The sequence below is a fragment of the Doryrhamphus excisus genome, linkage group LG21 (assembly GCF_037039965.1).
Source record: "Doryrhamphus excisus strain RoL-2023G ecotype Guam linkage group LG21, RoL_Dexc_Guam_v1.1, whole genome shotgun sequence".
Taxonomy (NCBI): domain Eukaryota; kingdom Metazoa; phylum Chordata; class Actinopteri; order Syngnathiformes; family Syngnathidae; genus Doryrhamphus; species Doryrhamphus excisus.
The window spans coordinates 12,983,494-13,011,162 of record NC_136377.1 but is presented as its reverse complement, the minus strand read 5'-3'; the positions used below and the strand labels follow the sequence as shown (position 1 = coordinate 13,011,162).

General features: G+C 40.9%; 3 protein-coding genes across 6 annotated transcripts; 1 reads left to right on the top strand and 2 right to left on the bottom strand.

The window, feature by feature from the left end:
• Window positions 1-374: 374 nt before the first annotated feature.
• LOC131138504 (mannose-P-dolichol utilization defect 1 protein-like) lies at window positions 375-5,115 on the bottom strand. Its single transcript, XM_078787698.1, has 7 exons — window positions 5,011-5,115; window positions 4,804-4,869; window positions 3,483-3,615; window positions 3,031-3,116; window positions 2,162-2,277; window positions 1,973-2,083; window positions 375-1,889 (listed from the first exon to the last, which is right to left on the bottom strand). The coding sequence occupies exons 1-7, from the start codon at window positions 5,099-5,101 to the stop codon at window positions 1,773-1,775; spliced, it is 720 nt and encodes a 239-aa protein (XP_078643824.1). The 5' UTR covers window positions 5,102-5,115; the 3' UTR covers window positions 375-1,772.
• tm4sf21a (transmembrane 4 L six family member 21a) lies at window positions 4,096-22,731 on the top strand. 3 transcript variants are annotated; one of them, XM_078787700.1, is made up of 7 exons: window positions 4,096-4,377; window positions 6,593-6,691; window positions 6,798-6,865; window positions 8,127-8,203; window positions 9,237-9,302; window positions 9,803-9,936; window positions 21,861-22,731. In XM_078787700.1, exons 4-7 carry the CDS (start codon window positions 8,129-8,131, stop codon window positions 22,054-22,056), a joined length of 471 nt encoding a protein of 156 aa, XP_078643826.1. In that variant the 5' UTR covers window positions 4,096-4,377; window positions 6,593-6,691; window positions 6,798-6,865; window positions 8,127-8,128; the 3' UTR covers window positions 22,057-22,731. The 3 variants fall into 3 exon arrangements, with proteins under 3 accessions (XP_078643826.1, XP_078643825.1, XP_057942998.1); XM_078787699.1 differs by having other exon boundaries at window positions 4,097-4,377; window positions 6,798-6,889; XM_058087015.2 differs by lacking the exons at window positions 4,096-4,377; window positions 6,593-6,691; window positions 6,798-6,865 and having other exon boundaries at window positions 6,929-8,203; window positions 21,861-22,730.
• On the bottom strand, window positions 22,317-27,370 carry slc25a15b (solute carrier family 25 member 15b). 2 transcript variants are annotated; one of them, XM_058087012.2, is made up of 7 exons: window positions 26,904-27,370; window positions 26,092-26,190; window positions 25,267-25,525; window positions 25,060-25,197; window positions 23,353-23,528; window positions 23,129-23,287; window positions 22,317-23,053 (listed from the first exon to the last, which is right to left on the bottom strand). In XM_058087012.2, the coding sequence occupies exons 2-7, from the start codon at window positions 26,144-26,146 to the stop codon at window positions 22,935-22,937; spliced, it is 906 nt and encodes a 301-aa protein (XP_057942995.1). In that variant the 5' UTR covers window positions 26,147-26,190; window positions 26,904-27,370; the 3' UTR covers window positions 22,317-22,934. The 2 variants fall into 2 exon arrangements, with proteins under 2 accessions (XP_057942995.1, XP_078643821.1); XM_078787695.1 differs by lacking the exon at window positions 26,904-27,370 and adding an exon at window positions 26,517-26,652.
• Window positions 27,371-27,669: the final 299 nt, after the last annotated feature.

Below are 27,669 nucleotides of genomic sequence, written 5' to 3'. Positions count from 1 at the left end.
CTTTGTATTGAGTTGTGGACTCCGATAGAGCAGCTCCACACAATAACCCCCATAGAATGCTTTCCAGATTCTGCGCCTCTTTCTGATGCGTTTCCATGGACTTCCTGCTTCTGATCCAAACCCAAATTTACTGCAGGTACGCCCACTCCACTTTGATTGGTCACACTCCAAAGCACTCCTGAAGAATTCCGAATATGCAGGTCCGTGTTTACTGTGTGCAGGCAGTCCGCAGCCCATCACGTTGACCGTAGTAGAACTCCAGGTATTCCAGGTAGATGCTTTGGCATCTTTTAACACAAGAATACAACGTTGTAACGACATTTATAGGTCAGAAAAGTGGAAAAAAGCATAATAGGTCCCCTTTAAGTCATTGTTACTTGACTAACATTACATTTGCTTACGTTTTCATAACCATGTTACATGCAGACTACTCCGCCTGATGAAGTAAATTATTGTTTTATGTACAAGAAACACAAATAAATTGTGTTATGACAAAATACACTGATGATTATTTTTCCGAGTAACGGATCATAAGATCTATCATAGGACTGTGAGGCATCATCCCACAATCTGACTCTTGGGTGATTTTCCACGTCGGTTGCTGACATTGCAGAAGTGAAAATAAGTTTGAATGCATTCAAAATGAATAATGAACCCAATTGTGGTAACTGTAATGGCCGTTGTATTCAACAAAATTTTACTCATCGATTTCCTCCTATTGATTATGTTGTACAATTTGCATTTGTGGAGGAGCACCTTAAACGCACAACGTCCTATAATATATATTTCCCTACAAAATGCAATTTTAAATGTGCAAAGAAACACAAAAAGTGCCTCAGTTTTTGTTTCCTTCCTGTTTTCACCTTCCTAACTTGCTTGTGTGTGTTAACCCTTTCCTCCCCTTCCTTCTTTGTGTGAACACACATGGCATCAGTGTACTGTACAGACTGAACAACTGAACGGAAACTGAAACCAGGAAAATGCAACAAAATGGAGAGCATACAAGCGTATTCAAGAGCCAAATTGCATGTTGAGTACTTGTACATGTAAAGTACTTGTAAATTTCTACATTTTGTTTGTTAGGTGTGCTGCATCCCGGACGAGTGGTTAGCGTGCAGGCCTCACAGCTAGGAGATCTGAGTTCGATTCCACCCTCGGCCATCTCTGTGTGGAGTTTGCATGTTCTCCCCGTGCATACGTGGGTTTTCTCCGGGTACTCCGGTTTCCTCGCACATTCCAAAAACATGCTAGGTTAATTAATTGGTGACTCCAAATGTGAGTGTGAATGGTTGTCTATATGTGACCTGTGATTGGCTGGCGACCAGTCCAGAGTGTACCCTGCCTCTCGGCCGAAGACAGCTGGGATAGGCTCCAGCAACCCTGCGACCCTCGTGAGGATAAGCGGTAGAAAATGAATGAATGAATGTTGGTAGGTCTGCATTTAAATGACACTATTTGAGAATCATTGATCTAAATGGACAACTTGTGGACCTCTGCTTCCTCAACATCATCATTATCATACATTTTAGATAAGGGAACCTTGACTGAAAAGTGTTTTTAAAAATGGGTACAGGATAAATATTATGAAACATAAAAAGTACACATACTTGAGATGTGATTTAAATGAGGTAAATTATGGTCACTGTAAATATCACGTCACTGGACAATTCATAATAGAAATAATCATATTTTCTTAATATAAGATGAAGTAACCAACCAAATCCTGAAATGTTCTGTAGGCTCTTATTTCCAGCTTTCTCTTCCCTCCATATTCACGCTGTCTTCTTTTTAGCTGTTCTGCTTCCATAGCAAAGGACCTGAACCAGCAAGATGCAGCTGAAGCAGTCTGACAAGATATAAGTAGCAGTCGCAAGAGATTTTCCCGTATCCTGCAAGAACAAAGTTAAATTCACATTGTCAGTGGTAACCATAGCTGATGAATGTGTATGACGTGTGCTGTCTAATTGCGTACCTGCAGGGAGACAAAGATGAGTCCCAGTGATGCTGCACATGACAGGAACACAGACAGAGACGACAGCTGACCTGTGTGGCCATTATGGTAGTTAGTTCTTGCCTGGAAAACCTGAAAATATCAAATCCAATAAGTCATCCTTTATCATACATATTACATTCACTCTAAATGTGGCCTCACTGTCATTACCTTGCTCGTAGTTAGTGCAGCAAGACTTGACGAGTGCACCGCTGAGATGACTTGCGCAGGGGCGTACGATCCCAGTAGGGCCATTAAACCAGCATAAGCCGACACGAAAAGAATCCCTGTCAAACAGTTTATTTCCTATGTATTTGTATTACTCCAACACATGCATATAACTAAATAATATGCGGCGCCCCTGTTTGTGATACAGTCACTCTGGGGCCTCCAAAGATAATTCTGCTTAGGTCCCCAATTTTTTACAAATAGGAATGAGTGAGTACTGCCACAAGGTGGCGCCCCTGCTTTGTTTGCTAACTTATGGACATCTCTTAATTTGACACTGAATAGACTTAGCACGGCGGTCTAGTGGTCACAGCTAGGAGACCAGGGTTCAATTCCACCCTCGGTTTGCATGTTCTCCCTGTGCATGTGTGGGTTTTCTCCGGGTACTCCGGTTTCCTCCCACATTCCAAAAACATGCTAGGTTAATTAGCGACTCCAAATTGTCCATAGGTATGAATGTGAGTGTGAATGGTTGTTTGTCTATATGTGCTCTGTGATTGGCTGGCGACCAGTCCAGGGTGTACCCCGCCTCACGCTCGAAGACAGCTGGGATAGGCTTGTGAGGAAAAAGCGGTAGAAAATGAATGAATGAATAGACTTAGCATTATTATTATTATTATTTGGGGACCTTTTTTACTGTTCTGTCTCATAGAAAAAAAATCAAAAACTAAAAATCAAATTGATAAAAGATGATGAAAATGAACAATGAATAAACAATAACTGATTTGTTATGTTTGGGGCCGTCTTTGGTGTTAAATGCCGGCCTTATCTTCCAGTGTATACACATACAATGTTCTTGTATTTATGCTAACCTCTGACGGTGTCTCCACGATAATGCAGGATGAGGAAGACAATCACTGCTGTCTGAATGCTTAAGAAAAGCCTCTCACCCCAGGCACTGCAGACATCATGCAAAGGTAGTATATCACAACATGAATCAGTCCTGTGCATGCCAAACACAAAGTCAGTCTTTAAACATGAGCAGACTTGTGACAGGGTGTAACTTGTATTTACATATTTCCACAGAAGATGCCGAGCTTGGGGCTATTACCAGCAAAAGCAAACATCTCGGGAGACGTTTGAAAGAGCAGCAGTGTTAGTTTCATGCAGTGTTAACTCTCTCAGAAGTTTAATTCACTTTCATGAATATAATACACTGTTTTCTATTCATTTAACTATGTTTAATATTGTGGTTGCAGCCCATACTAGTGCTGAACCGCACTGTATCACAATTATTATGAATTATTAGTGCAAACGTACATACAATAGAGGGAAGTTGTGTGCCACAGCAAACAGGACAGGTCCAGACGAGGCGTAGAGTTGCAGCAGGACACAGGCCATACTCAAGCCATCTGCATTCCGTCTCCAAAGAATCTTTAACATCTGCAGGAGTTGTGCTGGAGGGGAAATACGAACAGACACTAAACTAACATGCAACTCTTTTGTTTGTATTGAACAACATGACTGGTTGTTTGAACGGATTATTACATAATTAGTGCTGAAGAATCACTTATGAACATTTTGTCTTTTGTTAGGGTTTGATAAGACAAAGTGTAATATTCTAACTTCTCTACTATGCAGTGCAACTTCACTTTTTAATCACTAGCACAGGGGTGCTCATTAAGTCGATCGCGATCTACCGGTCGATCGCGGCGTGACATTAAAAAAATATCATCCTAGCATCAATGCCGTCACTTGATTGATATACAGGGCAGCCATTCAGATGACAACTGAATGTTGCCCTTCGGGTGACCAATCAAATCAACGTCTCTAAGTGCAGCAGAACTTACGATGTCAGCCTATCATCCATCCCCGTTACTTGATTGACATACAGAACAACCAATCAGATGACAACTGAATTTTGACCTTTAGGTCACCGCTCATGCGTAAACAACGATGCAAAGTGCTAAGCTAGTCGGCGAATAGCGTCAGATTTAAAGCTCTCGCTAAAGTTTATGGTCACTAAAATGAGTGAAGGAGCTGGACCAAGTAAAAAGGCAAAAACATATCACTTCCATACGGAATGGGAGGTGGACTTTTTTTTCACAATGTCTTTTTCGAAGTGCGTTTGCCTGGCTAACCTGGCTATCAGCAGCTACTGTCCGGATTATGCATCCCTGGCTGATTCAATTCAGTGCAAGTCATCAAAGTAAACTCAGGTAATTACAAAAAATGTTAATAGTTAATTATGTGTGTTTTGCAATATTGGCTCATTTGGTTATGTAAGGCACATCAACATACATTGTACGTGCAAATAATCCTCAATACATTTGAAAATAAATAGATGGTGGGTAGATCATTGTGACTCGGTCATTTTAAAAGTAGCTCGCATGCTGAAAAAGAGTGAGCACCCCTGCACTAGCATATGGGAATGCACGGATTTGCCTGAGAGGACACATTGTTATCATCTGCAGCCATACTTTTCTTACAATGTATTTAATGCATACCACTAATACCAAATTATAATTGTAAAATCCGTTTATCAGTAACTCGCGGTGCTGTCAATAGACTCAGTCAATGACTGATCTAATCGTATTGTAGCGCCACAAGGCATGAAGCTAACTGGAGTTAAGATCCAGTCTTACCAAAAAAGATGTCCAAAAAGATCCACAATCCGATGAGTTTGTTAAAGACAAACATCAAGCACGGCACTGCAAAGAGACGAACACAAACAAAATGAAATTGCATCTCGCAATTACAAGGTATAGACTATACTTGAACGCACCATTCACGCCCTCCTCCACACGTGTGTAACTTTTGAAGCAAACATAACTCGATAATAGAAGCCTCACCGTGAAATTTTAAGTTGATGAAAAACTCCAAGTAACATTTCTCAGGCATTAAATGGGCGACCAGGAAATCTTTGAGGGGTGACGAGGACATGTTGACGAGTCTTCCACAACTGTAGGGGGGGGAGTGGTCCAAAGTATCCCTCAAAATGAACATAGGGGACCGGTGGGGCGTTTCTTTTTACATCTGTCAATGAAATGGGCAAATTATACTTTAATACCGTGTGAACCATTTCCGGTGACGAAAATGTAAAGGTGTGTTGTCACCAAGTGTAAACACCAAAAAAGTTAATAAAAAATGAAAGTATTCACTTCATAATTTTTTTTTTGTCGTTCATTAATACACACGAGTGAAATAATGTAGTGATTCTGAAACGCCGCCATCTTGGCTGTGACATTATGACCACAACACGTTTCAGGAATAATATAAATATGGTATAAATCTAGTCTTTTGGACCGTCTATAAGAGCAATTAATGGTTAAGCAGTGTGCCAGTGAGATGTTTACAATGCAACGTTTCTGCATTCTGCTCACCATCATGGCGGTGTGAAATCGGCATAGGGTATACTACGGAAATGGATGCTGAGTAGACAGTAGTTTTCATTTCTAGTGTCTTTGTTTTTTGGTAATTAACATTTTTTTTGTCATTACAGACGAATAAGTGAATACGTGAGTAAATTACTAATGTGTTAAGGACACAAAATAAGTATCTTTTCAGCTATTTTCATTCATATATATTGTAATGACCATTAGGGGTATCGTGTGTTATGTGTTGTATTTGCGCATGTGTCGCATTGGAGAGATATATTCCGGGGGTGGGAAGGAAAAGGGTGACGGACAGGAAGTGAGGCAGAACCCGCATGTTAGAGCGTTGTAGGCGTGGGTTATGGCCGGGTTACGACAGTATCCCGCCAATAATGTAGTCTACATCTCACATATGAAATGTCCTACATGTTTGTAACTATTTATTACCAGGCACAATTCATAGGGCTTCACATCATAACTGACCGATAACAGAAGTGTCAGATTTTATCCACACCCACTACTCTTTGAATGGCAGGAAATTGGAGTCAGGCAGACATAATAAGGAAATGGCTCACTAAAACAACATCATGTAGTTTTTCATTACTGTGTATTAAATATTAACTACATTTACTTACCATGCACTCAAAATGATTCATCCCCCGTTGAAAATTACAATTAAAAATATGTGTATTGAGCTGTTGAAATGTTTTGAATTGTTTTTGTGAGTTGAGTTATTTTGAGTTCAAGCATACATACTAAAAACACGGTCTTCATGGTATGACATAATAACAATATGCCTTTTCTCGTTTACTTAAAGTTCCACACCATCCTACAAGTATGTAATGTAATTACTCCTTACAATGGACCAAACATACCACAGCTTTCCCATTGTCACAGCTATATAACCATTCTATGCCATTAAACTAGACTATAGCAGCCACTTAAATCTGTAACTGAATGATGCATATTGGGCCTCTTGTTGTCAGACAGCAGTATGTATGCATTTATTAAAACATTTTTTTGAATGCCATAAAATGATCTTGGTTGGTTAATCTGCTAGGAATAATGGACGTTGTTGCACAACATGAAGACAGACAGTAGATAAGACGCCGTGGACGGAGTTCTGAGACTCCAACATTACGTAACAGTGGGTCGTAAGGTATCACCTGATCTTCAGTCTTCTTGTGTGCATGTGGAAAGTATTTACTGTTACTTGCTTTGACTTTGTTACAAAATGTTTGTGTTATTGTGCATCCTCAACTCAGGATAGGTTGGATCCCAAATCTGATCCGGAAGTAGAGACTGGACAGTCCGAAGTTTCTCAAGAAAACAGGTAACTTGAAGACATTTCTCAATGGTAAGTAGCTTTAGCATTTTACCGCCAATACACGTTTTTTGCAGGGCTACGAATGTTTTTAGTAATTGTGGCTATTAGCAACCCCGCTTTCTGTATGTACACTCTATAATGCTACACAGACAAGGTGTTTGTTCCATGACTTACACAAAATAAAGTTAGGACACTGATAAATTGTTATGGTGGCATCTTTAGGAATTGTAAACAAATCAGGCTTTCCCTTACTAGCCATTGCTAACAACGTAAACAGAGAAGCAGAGCTTGGGGAAGGGCAGAGAGCGTATCGCTCTGTGACATCACAAAAGAACTGTTTAGCAACACCCTCTGAAACAGAGTGTTTTGAGCCATCTGAAACTTCTTTTGGGGCTCACTTTCAAATATGCAAACCTTATTATCTGAAACTTTGGCATTGTTTAACAGGAGAATACAACATTCTAACAATATTTATAGGTCCAACAAATTGTACACAAGTCATTGAATTTTTGTCTATTTAGGGCCATTCTTCCCTACACATGGAAGACTCACTTTGTGTTGGGGGCGCATTCGCGACAAATGCGCAAATACACAAACATTGTTATGAGTTAGCAACGTGGTCGCTAGGAAAGTCCTCTTTTTCATTCACAGTAATACCTAACATGTAGAAACATTCTGCGTCCATGCTTTATCATCCACAATGGCCGCCCACAAATGTTTTGCATTCAGTCAATGTCAATGACACATTGTTATACCAACAAACAAGACACTGATTTAGCCAAATAGTGGCAGCTTGAGGCTGAATTTAGCCTAACTTAATATCACCTTGCCGGCCACATGACTCTTGTGAGGTGAATGATTACTTTTTCATGTGCACTCAACAAAGCCAGGATTGTTTGTAATGAGTGAGTCACATTTGCTTCTGCTGCCAATGCCAGACTTTATGTTTGTCCATGTTATCTGCTTGTCATTCCACCTCCCACACCCAAACATCACTCACAGAGTGCAGGTACAAGTGCTACACATTTCCCTCTTAAGGGTCACTCGCTTTCCAAGCAAGGTAGAGGAAGGAGCCACATAAACGTCCTGACCGAGAATTCTCTCTCTCTGTCGGAGTTGGGGTTATTTTTAATTTTTTTTAAACCAGGACTGATCAATACAGACAACATGTGCACTGGAACATGTTCCCGTTGCATTGCTGTGACTTTGTACCCATTAGCGCTCATATCCATCATCTGTAACATTGTATTGTTCTTTCCTGGTGGAGACATGAAGTATGTTAAAGATGGACATATTACTGAAGAGGTGAAATACATGGGAGGACTCATCGGCGGGGGTGTCATGGTGAGTTGTCTTAACGTATATCTCTGAAGGGTGTGACAACATGCTGTTGTGCATACCTTTTCAAACCATATTGGTATATATGTGTAGGCCTTAAGAAGAATGTACATACATAGTTATTCATACCACATTATATGCAGATATGCACTGCATTTGGCTACCTTATTAGTCAAATATTAAGGTAATAAAAGTATGTTGCTTAGCTTATTTAGGGATATAAAAGAGCTATATAATCCTTATATATTGTATGTATTACTGTATAGTATTTGGTTCTTTCTAGTCTGAGTATATTGATATGGCTCAGCATGATTCTACCTTATTATTTTTTTGTTATGTTATGTTATGTATTAGTATACAGATTTTTTTCCTAAATATATTGACATTGTTAAATGAATACCTTAGTGACAGTCAATCTAAATTTAGGGACTATATGTATGATAAGTGTATTATTTGTTTTTATTGTTTTTGTCTAAGTGTTATTTATTTTATTTTTAACTTGTCAGGCCATTATGGATATTTGTATACATTAATATATATTATGATACACTGTATGCTGTGATTGGCTGGTGACCAGTCCAGGGTGTACCCCGCCTCTCGCCCGAAGACAGCTGGGATAGGCTCCAGCATGCCCGCAACTCTTGTGAGGATAAGCGGTAGAAAATGAATGAATGAATGAATGAATACACTGTATTTATATTATTTTGATACATTTAAGATTTTCTAGAAATCTAGAAAAAATATTATTTATTTTCAGAAAATTGTATATATTTATTACAATTAAACACTTTTTTCTATTAAGCCTTGGTTCTTACTACAAGTATTTTATTAAAAGTATAAGTAAAGAAAAATATAACAAGATCTAAAATTAATATTTTTAAACATGTGACAAATTATCCCTCTGGTAATCCTGCAACCTCCTTTCCGTACAGCTTTTTCTCGTAAAAAATAGGAATTTATAGAATTTACAGAACAGTATGTTTGAGTCATAGTCAAATAAAAACAATATGAATTATGATTTAATATCAATCTGCGACAGGTGTTGCTGCCTGCACTTTACATCCACCTGACAGGAAAACAAGGATGCTGTGGGAATCGCTGTGGGGTGAGTCATGACAATTTTACAGTATGTTACATCTCTTACTAGTTACCTCTACAATGAGCTCATATAGTCTATTTTTTGTGTGTTTGTATGCAGTGTTGTTGTTGACATAACATCTGATTTAGCTGCAGTGGGACAAATGCATGTAGTGTGACGCAGATGAATTTCAAGGGAAAATGTGAGGAATGCTGTAAATCAGGGGTGTCCAAAGTGCAGCCCCGGGTTATCTTCGGCCCGCGGCTGTTTTTTTATTGGTTTGCGCCACATTCTAAAGATAACATCACTCTTTTGTTTTGGACCATCCCGCATGTCCCCCTGATTTAAATACTATAGAGCACATTTGGGGATGGATGGCAAGGGAAGTTTATAAAAATGGCCGTCAGTTCCAGACAGTGGATGCCCTTCGGGAAGTCATGTTGACATGTTCAATGACATGAATTGTTCAGTCTGTGGCCCATCGTGTGACATGTTCCTGAACTTGGCTTATCTTTTACCCTCCTCAGATGTTCTTATCAATTGCATTTGCTGCAGTGGGCGTGGCCGGGGCCTTGTACAGTTTGAGTGTAGCTGTGCTTGGATTGAAGAACGGTCCCCTTTGTAAAGTCCTCCTGATATGGACTACGCCTTTCAAAGACAGGTAATTCAATTTGTTCTAGGGTTGTAGCAATCAGATATATTTTCAGCAATAATATATACCACAGTGGAAACCTCACACACACTCAACAGGGGCCCCGAAAACATCCAAAAATGGCATAAAATGGCAGTGTTTGAGGGCGGTGATTTTTAAAAAAAATCATAAGGGGTTAGTATGTCATTTTTTTCATTTTTTTTACTTGCTGTTAATGCACTTTTCTGGTCAAAAACACAGTGGAAACCTCACACACACTCAACAGGGCCCCCAGAAGCATCCAAAAATGGCATAAAATGCCAAGAGTTTGAGGGCGGTGATTTTTGGCAAAAAACACAAGGGGTTAGTATGCGTTTTTTTTTTTCTGTTTTTTTCAACCTGCTTCTAATGCACTTTTCTGGTCAAAAAAACATTGGAAACCTCACACACACTCAACAGGGGCCCCAGAAGCATCCAAAAATGGCATAAAATGCCAGAGTTTGAGGGTGCTGATTTTTGACAAAAAACGTAAGGGGTTAGTATGTCGTTTTTTTCTGTTTTTTTCAACTTGCTTCTAATGCACTTTTCTGGTCAAAAAACAGGGGAAACCACACACACACTCAACAGGGGCCCCAGAAGCATCCAAAAATGGCATAAAATGCCAGAGTTTGAGGGTGCTGATTTTTGACAAAAAACGTAAGGGGTTAGTATGTCGTTTTTTGTCATTTTTTCAACTTGCTTCTAATGCACCTTTCTGGTCAAAAAACAGGGGAAACCTCACACACACTCAACAGGGGTCCCAGAAGCATCCACAAATGGCATAAAATGCCAGAGTTTGAGGGTGCTGATTTTTGACAAAAAACGTAAGGGGTTAGTATGTCGTTTTTTGTCATTTTTTCAACTTGCTTCTAATGCAGTTTTCTGGTTAAAAAACAGGGGAAACCTCACACACACTCAACAGGGGCCCCAGAAGCATCCAAAAATGGCATAAAATGCCAGAGTTTGAGGGTGCTGATTTTGACAAAAAACGTAAGGGGTTAGTATGTCGTTTTTTGTCATTTTTTCAACTTGCTTCTAATGCACCTTTCTGGTCAAAAAACAGGGGAAACCTCACACACACTCAACAGGGGCCCCAGAAGCATCCAAAAATGGCATAAAAAGCCAGACTTTGAGGGCGGTCATTTTTGACAAAAAACGTAAGGGGTTAGTATGTCGTTTTTTGTCATATTTTTTCAACGTGCTTCTAATGCACCTTTCTGGTCAAAAAAACACTGGAGACCTCGCACACACTCAACAGGGGCCCCAGAAGCACCCAAAAATGGCATAAAATGCGAGAGTTTGAGGGTGCTGATTTTTGACAAAAAACGTAAGGGGTTAGTATGTCGTTTTTTGTCATTTTTTCAACTTGCTTCTAATGCACCTTTCTGGTCAAAAAACAGGGGAAAGCTCACACACACTCAACAGGGGCCCCAGAAGCATCCAAAAATGGCATAAAAAGCCAGACTTTGAGGGCGGTCATTTTTGACAAAAAACGTAAGGGGTTAGTATGTCGTTTTTTTCTGTTCTTTTCAACCTGCTTCTAATGCACTTTTCTGGTCAAAAAAGCATTGGAAACCTCACACACACTCAACAGGGGCCCCAGAAGCATCCAAAAATGGCATAAAATGCCAGAGTTTGAGGGTGCTGATTTTTGACAAAAAACGTAAGGGGTTAGTATGTCGTTTTTTGTCATTTTTTTCAACTTGCTTCTAATGCACTTTTCTGGTCAAAAAACAGGGGAAACCACACACACACTCAACAGGGGCCCCAGAAGCATCCAAAAATGGCATAAAATGCCAGAGTTTGAGGGTGCTGATTTTTGACAAAAAACGTAAGGGGTTAGTATGTCGTTTTTTGTCATATTTTTTCAACCTGCTTCTAATGTACTTTTCTGGTCAAAAAAACACTGGAGACCTCGCACACACTCAACAGGGGCCCCAGAAGCACCCAAAAATGGCATAAAATGCCAGAGTTTGAGGGTGCTGATTTTGACAAAAAAACGTAAGGGGTTAATATGTCGTTTTTTGTCATTTTTTCAACTTGCTTCTAATGCACCTTTCTGGTCAAAAAACAGGGGAAACCTCACACACACTCAACAGGGGCCCCAGAAGCATCCAAAAATGGCATAAAAAGCCAGACTTTGAGGGCGGTCATTTTTGACAAAAAACGTAAGGGGTTAGTATGTCGTTTTTTTCTGTTTTTTTCAACCTGCTTCTAATGCACTTTTCTGGTCAAAAAAGCATTGGAAACCTCACACACACTCAACAGGGGCCCCAGAAGCATCCAAAAATGGCATAAAATGCCAGAGTTTGAGGGTGCTGATTTTTGACAAAAAACGTAAGGGGTTAGTATGTCGTTTTTTGTCATTTTTTTCAACTTGCTTCTAATGCACTTTTCTGGTCAAAAAACAGGGGAAACCACACACACAATCAACAGGGGCCCCAGAAGCACCCAAAAATGGCATAAAATGCCAGAGTTTGAGGGTGCTGATTTTGACAAAAAACGTAAGGGGTTAGTATGTCGTTTTTTGTCATTTTTTCAACTTGCTTCTAATGCACCTTTCTGGTCAAAAAACAGGGGAAACCTCACACACACTCAACAGGGGCCCCAGAAGCATCCAAAAATGGCATAAAAAGCCAGACTTTGAGGGCGGTCATTTTTGACAAAAAACGTAAGGGGTTAGTATGTCGTTTTTTGTCATTTTTTCAACTTGCTTCTAATGCACCTTTCTGGTCAAAAAACAGGGGAAACCTCACACCCACTCAACAGGGGCCCCAGAAGCATCCAAAAATGGCATAAAATGCCAGAGTTTGAGGGTGCTGATTTTTGACAAAAAACGTAAGGGGTTAGTATGTCGTTTTTTGTCATTTTTTTCAACTTGCTTCTAATGCACTTTTCTGGTCAAAAAACAGGGGAAACCACACACACACTCAGCAGGGGCCCCAGAAGCATCCAAAAATGGCATAAAATGCCAGAGTTTGAGGGTGCTGATTTTTGACAAAAAACGTAAGGGGTTAGTATGTCGTTTTTTGTCATATTTTTTCAACCTGCTTCTAATGTACTTTTCTGGTCAAAAAAACACTGGAGACCTCGCACACACTCAACAGAAGCACCCAAAAATGGCATAAAATGCCAGAGTTTGAGGGTGCTGATTTTGACAAAAAACGTAAGGGGTTAGTATGTCGTTTTTTGTCATTTTTTCAACTTGCTTCTAATGCACTTTTCTGGTCAAAAAACAGGGGAAACCACACACACACTCAACAGGGGCCCCAGAAGCATCCAAAAATGGCATAAAATGCCAGAGTTTGAGGGTGCTGATTTTTGACAAAAAACGTAAGGGGTTAGTATGTCGTTTTTTGTCATATTTTTTCAACCTGCTTCTAATGTACTTTTCTGGTCAAAAAAACACTGGAGACCTCGCACACACTCAACAGGGGCCCCAGAAGCACCCAAAAATGGCATAAAATGCCAGAGTTTGAGGGTGCTGATTTTGACAAAAAACGTAAGGGGTTAGTATGTCGTTTTTTGTCATTTTTTTCAACTTGCTTCTAATGCACTTTTCTGGTCAAAAAACAGGGGGAACCACACACACACTCAACAGGGGCCCCAGAAGCATCCAAAAATGGCATAAAATGCCAGAGTTTGAGGGTGCTGATTTTGACAAAAAACGTAAGGGGTTAGTATGTCGTTTTTTGTCATTTTTTCAACTTGCTTCTAATGCACCTTTCTGGTCAAAAAACAGGGGAAACCTCACACACACTCAACAGGGGCCCCAGAAGCATCCAAAAATGGCATAAAAAGCCAGACTTTGAGGGCGGTCATTTTTGACAAAAAACGTAAGGGGTTAGTATGTCGTTTTTTTCTGTTTTTTTCAACCTGCTTCTAATGCACTTTTCTGGTCAAAAAAGCATTGGAAACCTCACACACACTCAACAGGGGCCCCAGAAGCATCCAAAAATGGCATAAAATGCCAGAGTTTGAGGGTGCTGATTTTTGACAAAAAACGTAAGGGGTTAGTATGTCGTTTTTTGTCATTTTTTTCAACTTGCTTCTAATGCACTTTTCTGGTCAAAAAACAGGGGAAACCACACACACACTCAACAGGGGCCCCAGAAGCACCCAAAAATGGCATAAAATGCCAGAGTTTGAGGGTGCTGATTTTGACAAAAAACGTAAGGGGTTAGTATGTCGTTTTTTGTCATTTTTTCAACTTGCTTCTAATGCACCTTTCTGGTCAAAAAACAGGGGAAACCTCACACACACTCAACAGGGGCCCCAGAAGCATCCAAAAATGGCATAAAATGCCAGACTTTGAGGGCGGTCATTTTTGACAAAAAACGTAAGGGGTTAGTATGTCGTTTTTTGTCATTTTTTTCAACTTGCTTCTAATGCACCTTTCTGGTCAAAAAACAGGGGAAACCACACACACACTCAACAGGGGCCCCAGAAGCATCCAAAAATGGCATAAAATGCCAGAGTTTGAGGGTGCTGATTTTTGACAAAAAACGTAAGGGGTTAGTATGTCGTTTTTTGTCATATTTTTTCAACCTGCTTCTAATGTACTTTTCTGGTCAAAAAAACACTGGAGACCTCGCACACACTCAACAGGGGCCCCAGAAGCACCCAAAAATGGCATAAAATGCCAGAGTTTGAGGGTGCTGATTTTTGACCAAAAACGTAAGGGGTTAGTATGTCGTTTTTTGTCATTTTTTCAACTTGCTTCTAATGCACCTTTCTGGTCAAAAAACAGGGGAAACCTCACACACACTCAACAGGGGCCCCAGAAGCATCCAAAAATGGCATAAAAAGCCAGACTTTGAGGGCGGTCATTTTTGACAAAAAACGTAAGGGGTTAGTATGTCGTTTTTTGTCATTTTTTCAACTTGCTTCTAATGCACCTTTCTGGTCAAAAAACAGGGGAAACCTCACACCCACTCAACAGGGGCCCCAGAAGCATCCAAAAATGGCATAAAATGCCAGAGTTTGAGGGTGCTGATTTTTGACAAAAAACGTAAGGGGTTAGTATGTCGTTTTTTGTCATTTTTTCAACTTGCTTCTAATGTACTTTTCTGGTCAAAAAAACACTGGAGACCTCGCACACACTCAACAGGGGCCCCAGAAGCATCCAAAAATGGCATAAAATGCCAGAGTTTGAGGGTGCTGATTTTTGACAAAAAACGTAAGGGGTTAGTATGTCGTTTTTTGTCATTTTTTTCAACTTGCTTCTAATGCACTTTTCTGGTCAAAAAACAGGGGAAACCACACACACACTCAACAGGGGCCCCAGAAGCATCCAAAAATGGCATAAAATGCCAGAGTTTGAGGGTGCTGATTTTTGACAAAAAACGTAAGGGGTTAGTATGTCGTTTTTTGTCATTTTTTTTCAACTTGCTTCTAATGCACTTTTCTGGTCAAAAAACAGGGGAAACCACACACACACTCAACAGGGGCCCCAGAAGCACCCAAAAATGGCATAAAATGCCAGAGTTTGAGGGTGCTGATTTTTGACAAAAAACGTAAGGGGTTAGTATGTCGTTTTTTGTCATTTCTTCAACTTGCTTCTAATGCACCTTTCTGGTCAAAAAACAGGGGAAACCTCACACCCACTCAACAGGGGCCCCAGAAGCATCCAAAAATGGCATAAAATGCCAGAGTTTGAGGGTGCTGATTTTTGACAAAAAACGTAAGGGGTTAGTATGTCGTTTTTTGTCATATTTTTTCAACCTGCTTATAATGTACTTTTCTGGTCAAAAAAACACTGGAGACCTCGCACACACTCAACAGGGGCCCCAGAAGCACCCAAAAATGGCATAAAATGCCAGAGTTTGAGGGTGCTGATTTTTGACCAAAAACGTAAGGGGTTAGTATGTCGTTTTTTGTCATTTTTTCAACTTGCTTCTAATGCACCTTTCTGGTCAAAAAACAGGGGAAACCTCACACACACTCAACAGGGGCCCCAGAAGCATCCAAAAATGGCATAAAAAGCCAGACTTTGAGGGCGGTCATTTTTGACAAAAAACGTAAGGGGTTAGTATGTCGTTTTTTGTCATTTTTTCAACTTGCTTCTAATGCACCTTTCTGGTCAAAAAACAGGGGAAACCTCACACCCACTCAACAGGGGCCCCAGAAGCATCCAAAAATGGCATAAAATGCCAGAGTTTGAGGGTGCTGATTTTTGACAAAAAACGTAAGGGGTTAGTATGTCGTTTTTTGTCATTTTTTCAACTTGCTTCTAATGTACTTTTCTGGTCAAAAAAACACTGGAGACCTCGCACACACTCAACAGGGGCCCCAGAAGCATCCAAAAATGGCATAAAATGCCAGAGTTTGAGGGTGCTGATTTTTGACAAAAAACGTAAGGGGTTAGTATGTCGTTTTTTGTCATTTTTTTCAACTTGCTTCTAATGCACTTTTCTGGTCAAAAAACAGGGGAAACCACACACACACTCAACAGGGGCCCCAGAAGCATCCAAAAATGGCATAAAATGCCAGAGTTTGAGGGTGCTGATTTTTGACAAAAAACGTAAGGGGTTAGTATGTCGTTTTTTGTCATTTTTTTTCAACTTGCTTCTAATGCACTTTTCTGGTCAAAAAACAGGGGAAACCACACACACACTCAACAGGGGCCCCAGAAGCACCCAAAAATGGCATAAAATGCCAGAGTTTGAGGGTGCTGATTTTTGACAAAAAACGTAAGGGGTTAGTATGTCGTTTTTTGTCATTTCTTCAACTTGCTTCTAATGCACCTTTCTGGTCAAAAAACAGGGGAAACCTCACACCCACTCAACAGGGGCCCCAGAAGCATCCAAAAATGGCATAAAATGCCAGAGTTTGAGGGTGCTGATTTTTGACAAAAAACGTAAGGGGTTAGTATGTCGTTTTTTTGTCATATTTTTTCAACCTGCTTATAATGTACTTTTCTGGTCAAAAAAACACTGGAGACCTCGCACACACTCAACAGGGGCCCCAGAAGCACCCAAAAATGGCATAAAATGCCAGAGTTTGAGGGTGCTGATTTTTGACCAAAAACGTAAGGGGTTAGTATGTCGTTTTTTGTCATTTTTTCAACTTGCTTCTAATGCACCTTTCTGGTCAAAAAACAGGGGAAACCTCACACACACTCAACAGGGGCCCCAGAAGCATCCAAAAATGGCATAAAAAGCCAGACTTTGAGGGCGGTCATTTTTGACAAAAAACGTAAGGGGTTAGTATGTCGTTTTTTGTCATTTTTTCAACTTGCTTCTAATGCACCTTTCTGGTCAAAAAACAGGGGAAACCTCACACCCACTCAACAGGGGCCCCAGAAGCATCCAAAAATGGCATAAAATGCCAGAGTTTGAGGGTGCTGATTTTTGACAAAAAACGTAAGGGGTTAGTATGTCGTTTTTTGTCATTTTTTCAACTTGCTTCTAATGTACTTTTCTGGTCAAAAAAACACTGGAGACCTCGCACACACTCAACAGGGGCCCCAGAAGCATCCAAAAATGGCATAAAATGCCAGAGTTTGAGGGTGCTGATTTTTGACAAAAAACGTAAGGGGTTAGTATGTCGTTTTTTGTCATTTTTTTCAACTTGCTTCTAATGCACTTTTCTGGTCAAAAAACAGGGGAAACCACACACACACTCAACAGGGGCCCCAGAAGCATCCAAAAATGGCATAAAATGCCAGAGTTTGAGGGTGCTGATTTTTGACAAAAAACGTAAGGGGTTAGTATGTCGTTTTTTGTCATTTTTTTTCAACTTGCTTCTAATGCACTTTTCTGGTCAAAAAACAGGGGAAACCACACACACACTCAACAGGGGCCCCAGAAGCACCCAAAAATGGCATAAAATGCCAGAGTTTGAGGGTGCTGATTTTTGACAAAAAACGTAAGGGGTTAGTATGTCGTTTTTTGTCATTTCTTCAACTTGCTTCTAATGCACCTTTCTGGTCAAAAAACAGGGGAAACCTCACACCCACTCAACAGGGGCCCCAGAAGCATCCAAAAATGGCATAAAATGCCAGAGTTTGAGGGTGCTGATTTTTGACAAAAAACGTAAGGGGTTAGTATGTCGTTTTTTGTCATATTTTTTCAACCTGCTTATAATGTACTTTTCTGGTCAAAAAAACACTGGAGACCTCGCACACACTCAACAGGGGCCCCAGAAGCACCCAAAAATGGCATAAAATGCCAGAGTTTGAGGGTGCTGATTTTTGACCAAAAACGTAAGGGGTTAGTATGTCGTTTTTTGTCATTTTTTCAACTTGCTTCTAATGCACCTTTCTGGTCAAAAAACAGGGGAAACCTCACACACACTCAACAGGGGCCCCAGAAGCATCCAAAAATGGCATAAAAAGCCAGACTTTGAGGGCGGTCATTTTTGACAAAAAACGTAAGGGGTTAGTATGTCGTTTTTTGTCATTTTTTCAACTTGCTTCTAATGCACCTTTCTGGTCAAAAAACAGGGGAAACCTCACACCCACTCAACAGGGGCCCCAGAAGCATCCAAAAATGGCATAAAATGCCAGAGTTTGAGGGTGCTGATTTTTGACAAAAAACGTAAGGGGTTAGTATGTCGTTTTTTGTCATTTTTTCAACTTGCTTCTAATGTACTTTTCTGGTCAAAAAAACACTGGAGACCTCGCACACACTCAACAGGGGCCCCAGAAGCATCCAAAAATGGCATAAAATGCCAGAGTTTGAGGGTGCTGATTTTTGACAAAAAACGTAAGGGGTTAGTATGTCGTTTTTTGTCATTTTTTTCAACTTGCTTCTAATGCACTTTTCTGGTCAAAAAACAGGGGAAACCACACACACACTCAACAGGGGCCCCAGAAGCATCCAAAAATGGCATAAAATGCCAGAGTTTGAGGGTGCTGATTTTTGACAAAAAACGTAAGGGGTTAGTATGTCGTTTTTTGTCATTTTTTTTCAACTTGCTTCTAATGCACTTTTCTGGTCAAAAAACAGGGGAAACCACACACACACTCAACAGGGGCCCCAGAAGCACCCAAAAATGGCATAAAATGCCAGAGTTTGAGGGTGCTGATTTTTGACAAAAAACGTAAGGGGTTAGTATGTCGTTTTTTGTCATTTCTTCAACTTGCTTCTAATGCACCTTTCTGGTCAAAAAACAGGGGAAACCTCACACCCACTCAACAGGGGCCCCAGAAGCATCCAAAAATGGCATAAAATGCCAGAGTTTGAGGGTGCTGATTTTTGACAAAAAACGTAAGGGGTTAGTATGTCGTTTTTTGTCATATTTTTTCAACCTGCTTATAATGTACTTTTCTGGTCAAAAAAACACTGGAGACCTCGCACACACTCAACAGGGGCCCCAGAAGCACCCAAAAATGGCATAAAATGCCAGAGTTTGAGGGTGCTGATTTTTGACCAAAAACGTAAGGGGTTAGTATGTCGTTTTTTGTCATTTTTTCAACTTGCTTCTAATGCACCTTTCTGGTCAAAAAACAGGGGAAACCACACACACACACTCAACAGGGGCCCCAGAAGCATCCAAAAATGGCATAAAAAGCCAGACTTTGAGGGCGGTCATTTTTGACAAAAAACGTAAGGGGTTAGTATGTCGTTTTTTGTCATTTTTTCAACTTGCTTCTAATGCACCTTTCTGGTCAAAAAACAGGGGAAACCTCACACACACTCAACAGGGGCCCCAGAAGCATCCAAAAATGGCATAAAAAGCCAGACTTTGAGGGTGGTCATTTTTGACAAAAAACGTAAGGGGTTAGTATGTCATTTTTTTTACTTGCTGTTAATGCACTTTTCTGGTCAAAAACACAGTGGAACCCTCACACACACTCAACAGGGGCCCCAGAAGCATCCAAAAATGGCATAAAATGCCAGAGTTTGAGGGTGCTGATTTTTGACAAAAAACGTAAGGGGTTAGTATGTCGTTTTTTTGTCATTTTTTCAACTTGCTTCTAATGCACCTTTCTGGTCAAAAAACAGGGGAAACCTCACACACACTCAACAGGGGCCCCAGAAGCATCCAAAAATGGCATAAAATGCCAGAGTTTGAGGGTGCTGATTTTTGACAAAAAACGTAAGGGGTTAGTATGTCGTTTTTTGTCATTTTTTCAACTTGCTTCTAATGCACCTTTCTGGTCAAAAAACAGGGGAAACCACACACACACTCAACAGGGGCCCCAGAAGCATCCAAAAAATGGCATAAAATGCCAAAGTTTGAGGGTGCTGATTTTTGACAAAAAACGTAAGGGGTTAGTATGTCGTTTTTTGTCATTTTTTCAACTTGCTTCTAATGCACCTTTCTGGTCAAAAAACAGGGGAAACCTCACACACACACTCAACAGGGGCCCCAGAAGCATCCAAAAATGGCATAAAATGCCAGAGTTTGAGGGTGCTGATTTTTGACAAAAAACGTAAGGGGTTAGTATGTCGTTTTTTGTCATTTTTTCAACTTGCTTCTAATGCACCTTTCTGGGCAAAAAACAGGGGAAACCACACACACACTCAACAGGGGCCCCAGAAGCATCCAAAAAATGGCATAAAATGCCAAAGTTTGAGGGTGCTGATTTTTGACAAAAAACGTAAGGGGTTAGTATGTCGTTTTTTGTCATTTTTTCAACTTGCTTCTAATGCACCTTTCTGGTCAAAAAACAGGGGAAACCTCACACACACACTCAACAGGGGCCCCAGAAGCATCCAAAAATGGCATAAAATGCCAGAGTTTGAGGGTGCTGATTTTTGACAAAAAACGTAAGGGGTTAGTATGTCGTTTTTTGTCATTTTTTCAACTTGCTTCTAATGCACCTTTCTGGTCAAAAAACAGGGGAAACCACACACACACTCAACAGGGGCCCCAGAAGCATCCAAAAATGGCATAAAATGCCAGAGTTTGAGGGTGCTGATTTTTGACAAAAAACGTAAGGGGTTAGTATGTCGTTTTTTGTCATTTTTTCAACTTGCTTCTAATGCACCTTTCTGGTCAAAAAACAGGGGAAACCTCACACACACTGAACAGGGGCCCCAGAAGCATCCAAAAATGGCATAAAAAGCCAGACTTTGAGCGCGGTCATTTTTGACAAAAAACGTAAGGGGTTAGTATGTCGTTTTTTGTCATTTTTTCAACTTGCTTCTAATGCACCTTTCTGGTCAAAAAACAGGGGAAACCTCACACACACTCAACAGGGGCCCCAGAAGCATCCAAAAATGGCATAAAATGCCAGAGTTTGAGGGTGCTGATTTTTGACAAAAAACGTAAGGGGTTAGTATGTCGTTTTTTGTCATTTTTTCAACTTGCTTCTAATGCAGTTTTCTGGTAAAAAAAAACAAACAAAAAAAACAACGGGGAAACCACACACACACTCAACAGGGGCCCCAGAAGCATTCAAAAATGGCATAAAATGCCAGAGTTTGAGGGTGCTGATTTTTGACAAAAAACGTAAGGGGTTAGTATGTCGTTTTTTGTCATTTTTTCAACTTGCTTCTAATGCACCTTTCTGGTCAAAAAACAGGGGAAACCTCACACACACTCAACAGGGGCCCCAGAAGCATCCAAAAATGGCATAAAATGCCAGAGTTTGAGGGTGCTGATTTTTGACAAAAAACGTAAGGGGTTAGTATGTCGTTTTTTGTCATTTTTTCAACTTGCTTCGAATGCACCTTTCTGGTCAAAAAACGGGGGAAACCACACACACACTCAACAGGGGCCCCAGAAGCATCCAAAAATGGCATAAAAAGCCAGACTTTGAGGGCGGTCATTTTTGACAAAAAACGTAAGGGGTTAGTATGTCATTTTTTGTCATTTTTTCAACCTGCTTCTAATGCACCTTTCTGGTCAAAAAACAGAAAAACAATACAATTTGTACTATACACATTTGCTGAGACCTGCTGTATTGTCATAAATGTCAATATGATACATTTTCCACTAATATAACTCTCCTCTGCGCCCAGTGATCTGAATTACCTGACCGAGGACAAATGGTGGGGGAAATGCACAGAGCCCAAGAACATTGTTCAGTTCAACGCTGGACTGTTTGGTACCCTGTTGGCCTGCAGCTGTCTGCAGCTGGTTCTCTGTGCCATCCAGATGATCAATGGTCTCTTTGGCTGCCTGTGTGGAACCTGCAGCCGCAAAACAGTCATCTAGTAAACTCCACGCTGACAGAGGACACCTTGCTTTTACTACCCTATGCATTGCCTAATGTCTCTTGCGCCCTCTGTTGGCAAGCTGCTGCAGTTGCATAAAAGGAGCTGCAACTTGACACATTTTATGTAAATTTCACCAGATGTCTCACTAACGCAAAAATGTAAATTTCTAGTATCACTAATTCACATAAATTCATACTTCCATGAATGACATAGTAGTTTTACACAAAACCCCACATGACAACAATCTTTACAGAGAAAAGTTTAATATGAATTTCCAAACTACAATATCAAGGTTGTTATGTTATATACTGTACACAACTACTTTTAGTGTTATGTTAATAAACAGATTTATCTTAAAAAGGTGTGCTGTACTTCAAAACAGCGGAACAACCCTGCACACTACCACACAGACACAATAAAAGGCAACAGCGGGGACTTCACAACAGGAGTGGCTGGGATGAAAACAGCAGACAGAAGACAAACAATTGCGATAGTAAGTTGCAATGGAGTGCTTCAGCTGAGTTAAGATATTTGGCATATAAGAACACAGTATCACTGTTATTGAAATCTAGAGTAATAATAACTCGGAAATGTTATGACACTCGATCTGAAATGAACTGTCGACTAAAAGGTTTTTAGTGCCGCATCAGAGCAGTGAACACCTTTAGTGTAAAACATGTGCATTAAAAAGGAGTACTTGATGTACTTTATGTCTACAGTATATAATATCTGTGCTTTTTGTCTCTGAGGTAGGCGAGATTGGAGTGTTGACAATTCCACATCAAATAGATTTAAAATATGTAAACACTATGTAAGTTCAAAAGAAATGCAGATCGCCTGCTGCTCCTTCACAGCTTGTTTAAAAATATGCATCATTCACTCAAACTGCTTCATCATGACCTTGCGGCTGGCCTCGTAGCCCAGGAAGAGCGCTCCGTTAGCAGGAAAGGTGCGGACCATGGTGGGGGTGAGGCCGGAGTAGAGCGCTCTCAAACCTAAAAACAGGAAACAAAAGAACTGAGACGCAGTAGACCACAAATACATCCGTGAACATGGGGCAGCTACCGTACCTTCGGTGCGTGCGATGGTCATAAAGGTTTTGAAAAATCCAGCCTGTTTGCCGGTCATGGACATGACCTGGATGCGGGACTTGACACAGTCCATCGGGTAGACCACCAGCCAAAGGCACGCCCCTCCAAAACCACCGCTGAAAACAACCGGAGCCACACCTACACAACAAAGACACCGAAAACATCAGCGTTGGGCTTTCATGATTACTTCCCGTAATACTCACCTATGTCGTCTTTGTCACACTTCATGTAGTCTGCAAAACCGCTACGGCAGAGCTCGTAGGCACCAAAGAAGCAGAAGTAACCAGGGACCTCTCGTGCAATGGTTGTGGTCAAACCCTGAAAGAAGCCCTGCGGCCCCTCGTTCTTCATGATGGACTTTACCACCGACCACACTGAGCTTCAGAGAGAGGACACAGAGATACCGATCAGCCTTGTTTCCGGCATGTGGACTACCAGTTTGGACCAGTAAATCCTAATGGAGCTTGGCTTTCCAGCTCAATAGTGTGACATCATGCCAATGCAACAGAGTGGAAGCCGCCGGTGAAGTCAACAAAGAAGAGGAACGCAGCAAAGCAAGCAAATGACACCAATGGTTGGGATGCTGTGGATCGGTGTACAGTCATCCCTGGTTAATCGCGATTAATTAGTTCCAGACCCAACTGTGGTAGTGAATTGGATTCAATATAAAACTGAATATGTTTGTAGTTAAGAGCATAGAAAAACGGTTTGACTTTGTAAATACAGTAAAGTCTCGTTATATCGATATTCTCGGGAGTCGGAAAAAATACCGATATAACCGGACTATCCATATATCCGATCCTGCGCCGAACTGCGTTAAAAGTGGGCGGATCTTTGATATGGCATGTAATTTTCTCCTTGAGTTCATGGATTGCGTATCTAGCATGCTTTTGTACTACAATAAATTTTGTACTACAGTAAATAAATATAAACTTACGCTGTAGTGATTACCGGTTACCGGGACATAATTCACCCCGGAACTATCGATAGGGAAGGTGTTGCCACCCGGAGGGGTAGGCGCAAGGGACGGGTGTTTTCCGCTGTGTGTGCTGCACTCTGGTGGTGGAAGTGTGAAAAATAAAGTTGACTGGAAGCAGCCGTTCGCCGTGTTCTTTTTTGGTATTGAAATCCTTAAGCAAAGATTGATTTAAGCTGCTTTTGTATCGATATAAGCAGACCAAATTGGCTGGCGGGAGATGAAAAGGGCATCGTAGTAACCGGATTATCATAATAACCGGGTATCGTACTAACAGAGCTAATTATATCATAAAAGACTAGAAATTTGCCGGGAAATGAAAATAGTATCGTAATAAGTAGTAATTCGTTTTAACCGATATCGATATAATGAGACTTTACTGTATGTTCTTCACTATTATAAGAGTGTAGTCCCCATGATGCCACTTTAATGCACAACCTAAGAGATCACTGCAAGGACACAATGACACTATTTAGCCTCCAATTTGTTTCAAAAACAATGGGGAAGAAGTACAAAGTAAAAGAAAAAAATTACCACTTCCACACAGAATGGAAGGGGAACGGTCAGACATGCCATGGCTGACTTTGTGCAGTGTTAAGGTAATCTAATCTAAAAGGTACTGCAGTGTCTCATCAATGTAACATTACTGACATCTGGTGACCAGAATACTACATAAGACTTGAATATTTTTGGACTAAAAATAAGTCAACCACGAAACAGCAATCAGTTATTAATTCATTCATTTTTGAAAACTGAATAGAGCAAGGGCATGATGTTACAACCGCAATGTGTCGCGGGACCGCCAGATGACCGACTAGTTGCGACTAGTTGCCAAAAACGCAGATTTTGGAGTGGCCTTTAATTTAGGCCAAACTCGGGTAAATGCAAAAAAAAAATACTGGTGGCTTTAAATGGCGACTGGAAGACCACATACTTTTGACTCCTTGCAATCTTGCCCGAGACCTCCATCTCATACATGGCTTGTAGTCGGCATTTGACCAGCTCCGTGGGGCAGAGAACCAGCGAAGAGAAGATGGATGCCACTGAGCCGGCACACGCCTTCTGCACATCACTACAAAGCAAAGAAGGAACCGGCTGAGAGATCGCCCCACGTGTTCTCACAGTTCTCACATCCTCCTACCTGAGCACGGCGTCACTGTGCAGCCCGGCGGTGAAGCGGATGACCTGCTGGCAGAAGCCGTAGCTCATGAAGAGCACGGAGTTCTCGGCGATGTTGGCCATCAGAGCTGGCGAGGTTCCCTGGTAGAGGCCCCTTATACCGACTTGTTTGTAGGTAGATGTGATGCAGTGGATGAAGCCTCGATAGAGGGTGGGAAAGGTCTGCATCTTGACCTTGGCGGTGTCTAGAGGTTGACCACTGAAGACACACGCAGCCCCCCCTTGGAAGAAAAAGTCCAAACAGACAGGCTTAACTAATATAAATCCATGTAACTAAAACAATTTGAATGGAAAATGTATTAAAGTATAGTTGACAAGGATGCCCCTCTCTATTTGGACCAAATTCACAAAGGATGTCCTGACCACTCGGCCCCTGGTGGATAGCTGCTGCCTTTTAAAGCTAGAACAGACTCCATTCAGGAGAACTGTGCAAGATTGTGGTGAATCCGGGGTGTGTGTCTCTGTCGCTAAAGTGCATAACCAGGGAAGGGCAACCAACTGAGGAGCATATTCAGTGTACACGAGTGGGCAAATGAGCCAGAAAACTGAAGCAGACAGATGTCTACAGCCATTTAAGACATAATCAATATTTGCTCAGATTTAACCTGAAAGTGACCACGTTCTTTAAACAAATTTGGCAGTCAGCCCCTAAAACACCCGAACAACACTCATCAACCAGCCACATCAGCTCATATAGGATCTCATTAGATTGTGGAAGTGGTGTATAATGTTTTTGCTGGTTGTTGGATACTGTAATATGTTTTCATGACTTTGGCCGCATGGTTACCTATAGCTCCGGCAGAGAGGTCAATGATGGCTTGGACCACCGGGTGAGGTGCCATTGTGTCCAAAATGGTCAGAAGAGTTCTCTCTTTCTGTCAGACACCTGTCAAACACATATTTATTATGTCAAGTCAGTGTTGTTTAATTGGTTCATTCATACCTATGGACGATTTGGAGTCCCCGGACAAAACCCACGCACGCAAACTCCACACAGAGATGCCAAGAAAAGATTCGAGCCCAGGTCGGGAAGACCACTTCCACACATGTTAACCACTCACTGTGCTACCACATGCTCAAATACTTTAGGCACTAATAAATATAAACAGTGCAAGGGGGCGCATTATGGGCGAACATCACAAGTAATCTGCTACAATGATAAGCAGCATGCAGCAGAATAAGACAATAAATAAAATGGCTTCACCCACTCACCTGTCAGTCAATTGTGGTGTAATGATACAGCTGCTGCCTTTTAAGGCAATTTATCCAACACGTTGTTTACCACATATTGGTATGTATTATGGCATTACTCGAAAGTATCTTAATAGCCAATGAAAGCCTCTTGTGTTCTCATTTTAAATCCAGTGTTGCACCATCCAGTGTTTCAACTTAGTACACATACTTCATACATACAAAGGGATTTATTACATTACATGCACACAAATCACAACTACTTTTTGGGTCGCAGCACGCCAGTATTTTGCCAATTAGTGAACCAAACGCGATATAAAGTGGACGTTTCGTGTAATGACACACGCAATAAAGTCAATGTAAAGAGCAAGATAGTAAAACATGAAATGATACATCCGAGTGACATACCTTAAAGGGGAAGTAGCACTTCACTCCAAGTGACCTCAGGGGTGAAATGCCCGATGTTCACCCGGTGAGCTGCTAGCTACAGCTAACCTGGAGCATGCTAACATACACTAGCAGTCCACACATCGTTATCTCAACTGTTATCTCTTTTGCAACATCATCTCCCTCTCCTAGCGTGCCGCCTTCAAGTCAATGCATGAATGAATGATAACCGTGCAGAGACTATTAATAATACGGTACGTATTGCAACACATCTGCGAGAGGAAAGCTGTTAAGAGGTCCCACTCTGCGCCACCTTCCAGGTACCGAGATAGTTTCCTCTACACTCCATTTGGACGCAACGTGCTGTCTAAATATGCAAGGACTTCCATACAAATATAATTATATTTTCATAAAGTCAAATTTTGTTAAATAAAATTCTCAATATTAGATTTTAACATGAGTAAATACGTTACAATAAGTACAGCATTCGTCGTGTTGTTTTTTTTTTTGCCTCTTTGTGCGGACGTCATGTGCATGACAACTTCCGGTTCGCTGTCTCTCCAGTCGGCAATAATAATACTCTAGCTCCCCCTGGTGGCTACTTTTTGAAACCTGGTGTCAGTGAGTTTGTAATAATACATTTGGCTCTTTTCGTGTTATGTTAATGAAGAGGGTATTTATCATTGCATAAATAATAAAAAAAATAATAATGTATAAGATTTAACTAATGTAAAAGATTAAATCTGTGAATCTGTGGGTGGGGAAAAAAGATATTGAAACACTTTGA

What these genes read in the sequence shown, in the direction of transcription:
- LOC131138504 (XM_078787698.1), bottom strand. Translation starts at nt 5,101, where the DNA reads ATGTCCTCGTCACCCCTCAAAGATTTCCTGGTCGCCCATTTAATGCCT. An exon ending in GCACACAACTTCCCTCTATT is followed by an intron (nt 3,117 to 3,482) that starts GTATGTACGTTT and finishes TGATGTCTGCAG; the next exon opens with TGCCTGGGGTGAGAGGCTTT. An exon ending in CTGCACTAACTACGAGCAAG is followed by an intron (nt 2,084 to 2,161) that starts GTAATGACAGTG and finishes TGATATTTTCAG; the next exon opens with GTTTTCCAGGCAAGAACTAA.
- tm4sf21a (XM_058087015.2), top strand. Translation starts at nt 8,027, where the DNA reads ATGTGCACTGGAACATGTTCCCGTTGCATTGCTGTGACTTTGTACCCA. An exon ending in TCATCGGCGGGGGTGTCATG is followed by an intron (nt 8,204 to 9,236) that starts GTGAGTTGTCTT and finishes AATCTGCGACAG; the next exon opens with GTGTTGCTGCCTGCACTTTA. An exon ending in ACTACGCCTTTCAAAGACAG is followed by an intron (nt 9,937 to 21,860) that starts GTAATTCAATTT and finishes CTCTGCGCCCAG; the next exon opens with TGATCTGAATTACCTGACCG.
- slc25a15b (XM_058087012.2), bottom strand. Translation starts at nt 26,146, where the DNA reads ATGGCACCTCACCCGGTGGTCCAAGCCATCATTGACCTCTCTGCCGGA. An exon ending in AAGATTGCAAGGAGTCAAAA is followed by an intron (nt 23,529 to 25,059) that starts GTATGTGGTCTT and finishes CTCTCTCTGAAG; the next exon opens with CTCAGTGTGGTCGGTGGTAA. An exon ending in GTGTGACAAAGACGACATAG is followed by an intron (nt 23,288 to 23,352) that starts GTGAGTATTACG and finishes TTTGTTGTGTAG; the next exon opens with GTGTGGCTCCGGTTGTTTTC.